Source organism: Austrofundulus limnaeus, unplaced genomic scaffold, assembly GCF_001266775.1.
Source record: "Austrofundulus limnaeus strain Quisiro unplaced genomic scaffold, Austrofundulus_limnaeus-1.0 Scaffold3, whole genome shotgun sequence".
In the NCBI taxonomy this organism is placed as follows: Eukaryota; Metazoa; Chordata; class Actinopteri; order Cyprinodontiformes; family Rivulidae; genus Austrofundulus; species Austrofundulus limnaeus.
Window position 1 is genome coordinate 2,843,137 of NW_013952405.1, and position 2,674 is coordinate 2,845,810.

Below are 2,674 nucleotides of genomic sequence, written 5' to 3' on the forward strand. Positions count from 1 at the left end.
ACACACACACACACACACACACACACACACACACACACACACACACACACACACACACACACACACACACACACACAAAGACATACCTACAGTTTATCTACACACACACAAATATACTATATTAGCCAGAGTTAACATTTTGATACTTTTGACTTTTATCCACTGTTTTGGGTTTAATTATTGAAATGACTAAGTGGAAATACAGGGTTTCTGCTAAGGACAACAGGTGATTATAACCTAGCCGGTCAACTGCTGGCAGATTAGTTTTGGAACCTTTGGATTAAAGCAGGGCTATTCAGCTGACAGCCTGCTGGTCACATCCGCCCACCAATGAAGCCCCCTGAACAGCCTTCATTATTGATGCACTGCAGGATCAGAGACAGTTCAGACATTCTTTAAGCATAAATAATGTGTGGTGTAAAAGTACATTTATCTGAGTATTTGCATACATGTACATGTACACAGTATATAAAGTAGTTAATTCATGAGATATTAAGCATGAATAAACAATGGGCATGTTGGTTTTGAAAGCAATTAACCTTTAAGCATTAACAAATGTGTTTTATAGCTTGTTAATCATCTTTAACTAATGACGTTTTCAATGTTAACTAAACATTTATTAATGATTAAGGGTAAAAAAGGTGTAGTTATTATAAAGTATTACCAAAAATACTTTGATTTGACAAGAATTAATTACTTGAGGGAAAGAGGGAAGTTAAGTCAGCCATGCTTATTCTTATGTGGGACTGATGTACACAATAAAAACAAGAAAATTCAAAGAAATTTTTCCAGTGTAGTTTTTTTATTTGCTCACAATCTATTTTTATATTTACTTGTCATTTGAAGAAACATATTTTGTTGTTTATGTAAATTTTTATTAAGATCCTCCAAGTCTAATATTCTTGGGTATAGGAACATTTTCTAATGAGAGCCACACAAAGTACAGTAAATACAAAATGGGGACGATGTATTAAGTGTGTTTTGAAAAAAAAATGCAGTTTATAATCTAAAATTTTCATGCGTTTTTTTTACTATAAACAATACAGATATTTACTTTAAACATAAATGTAAAATTAAAGCTATAATATTTGGATAAACCTGTTGAAGATTCAAAGACAATACAGTTACTTCCTACACACAAGATCCAAAAGAGTTTCTCCCACGCAGTCATAAAAAGTATGTTAAAGTGTCAAGAGGTCTCGAGGGTTGAGATTAGCAACCAGACAGACATCGTAGCTGTCGTGCAGGGCTGCTCGTCTCTCCACCACCGTCCACACATTGTCTGTGGGGTCCAGTTCCAAAATCTCCTTAGTAATGATCTCATGACGACCTGCAGCCACATGAGAAAGTGTGTTAGTATTGCCTAATATTCACAGAGTGATTAGTTTGAGTTTTCTCTGATGCAAACATTGCCTCATGGTTGTGCAGCAGGAGGAATCTGGACATGGGCACCTCATTGACACGAGGCTGTAGCAAAAAAGCAAAACTACCTCATAAGTAAAGGTGCAGTGACACTCACCAGCTCTTTTGTAGTATCCACAGAGATAAAGCTTTCCCTCCACCACTCCAGCATTCGAGGCATTGGTTCGAAGGGAAAGTATGGATGTAGGAAGAGTCGGTCCGGCTCTCCAGCTGTCTGAATCTGGGTTGTAAATCTCCACCGAGCTCAGAGAGCAACGTGACTGTCCTCTGTCCTCCCCATCACATCCTATACCACCTGAAAACATGCAGAAAAGTTTTCCGTCCCCACACACAGCCTCTTTTTCGATATTTTATGCTGTGTTCTTGCAGTCTGACCAATTATGTAGATTTCTCCACTGAGGACAGCTGTGCCACATCTGTATCTGGAGTACTTCATCCTGGCACACTCAGTCCATGTGTCTTTGCTGGGGTCAAACTGAAACATGCGATTGCTCAGCTTGTCAGGCTCATCGTCCGGCTGATCCTGAGAATGACGAGGAAACAAAAAAAAAAAGCCTGATTTAGAAAGAAACACAATCACAAAATGTTATCTTTTCTCAAATATCTTCTGAGTTACTGAAAATATTTTAAGAAAACTCCAAGAACRTAATCACTATTGTAGATATACATCTGCAAATGATTACTTTTTGGAGTTGCCCCAATTATAGATGGTTGCTGCAGGAGGCTGATCTTGGGAAACACAGWAATGACAAGTCAGTCAATTTTACAAATATACATTAAAAAAACTGATGTAGTGGACTTAATTTAAAAAATATGTTAACAGGCTCCACTAAACTAAATGCAAAATTACTAAATATAAATGTTTTATTTTTACTCAATTCAGTGGAACCAGCTGACATTTTTTAAAATAAATGCACTAAATCTGTTTTAAAAACACAAATAACTGACGTTAGCAAACATAAAAGCATCCCTAACTCAGTCAGTTTTAGAGACATTGGGCCTCATGCAAGAACCGTTATACGCACAGATTTGTTCTTAAGTTGTGCGTACGAGTGATTTAGGAGAATTTGTGGCATTCACCAATGTTTTCGTATTCTAAGATTTTTTTCAGAAATGAACAAAATTTACGAGTGGTCCAGACCTGTCGTATATTTTACGAGCAGTCAGTCCGCTGTTGTCCAGACTGATTTTCCTCCCTAATAACTTTATATTTCGTTAGTTTGAAGATATTTTGAGTTGAAAATAAATCACA

The 2,674-nt window shown here is 36.8% G+C and overlaps 1 protein-coding gene across 2 annotated transcripts in view; it reads right to left on the reverse strand.

Annotated features, from left to right (window-relative positions):
• Positions 1–794: 794 nt before the first annotated feature.
• Positions 795–2,674, reverse strand: part of LOC106523815 (kelch repeat and BTB domain-containing protein 12) — a 6,420-nt gene continuing 4,540 nt past the window's right edge. For both annotated transcript variants that reach the window (XM_014017388.1, XM_014017379.1), the window contains exons 8-10: positions 1,798–1,945; positions 1,520–1,717; positions 795–1,330 (exon numbers count right to left, since the gene is read on the reverse strand). In XM_014017388.1, coding sequence (XP_013872842.1) covers positions 1,182–1,330; positions 1,520–1,717; positions 1,798–1,945 — 495 coding nt within the window. In that variant the 3' untranslated portion in view covers positions 795–1,181. The remainder of the gene's footprint in view (positions 1,331–1,519; positions 1,718–1,797; positions 1,946–2,674) is intronic.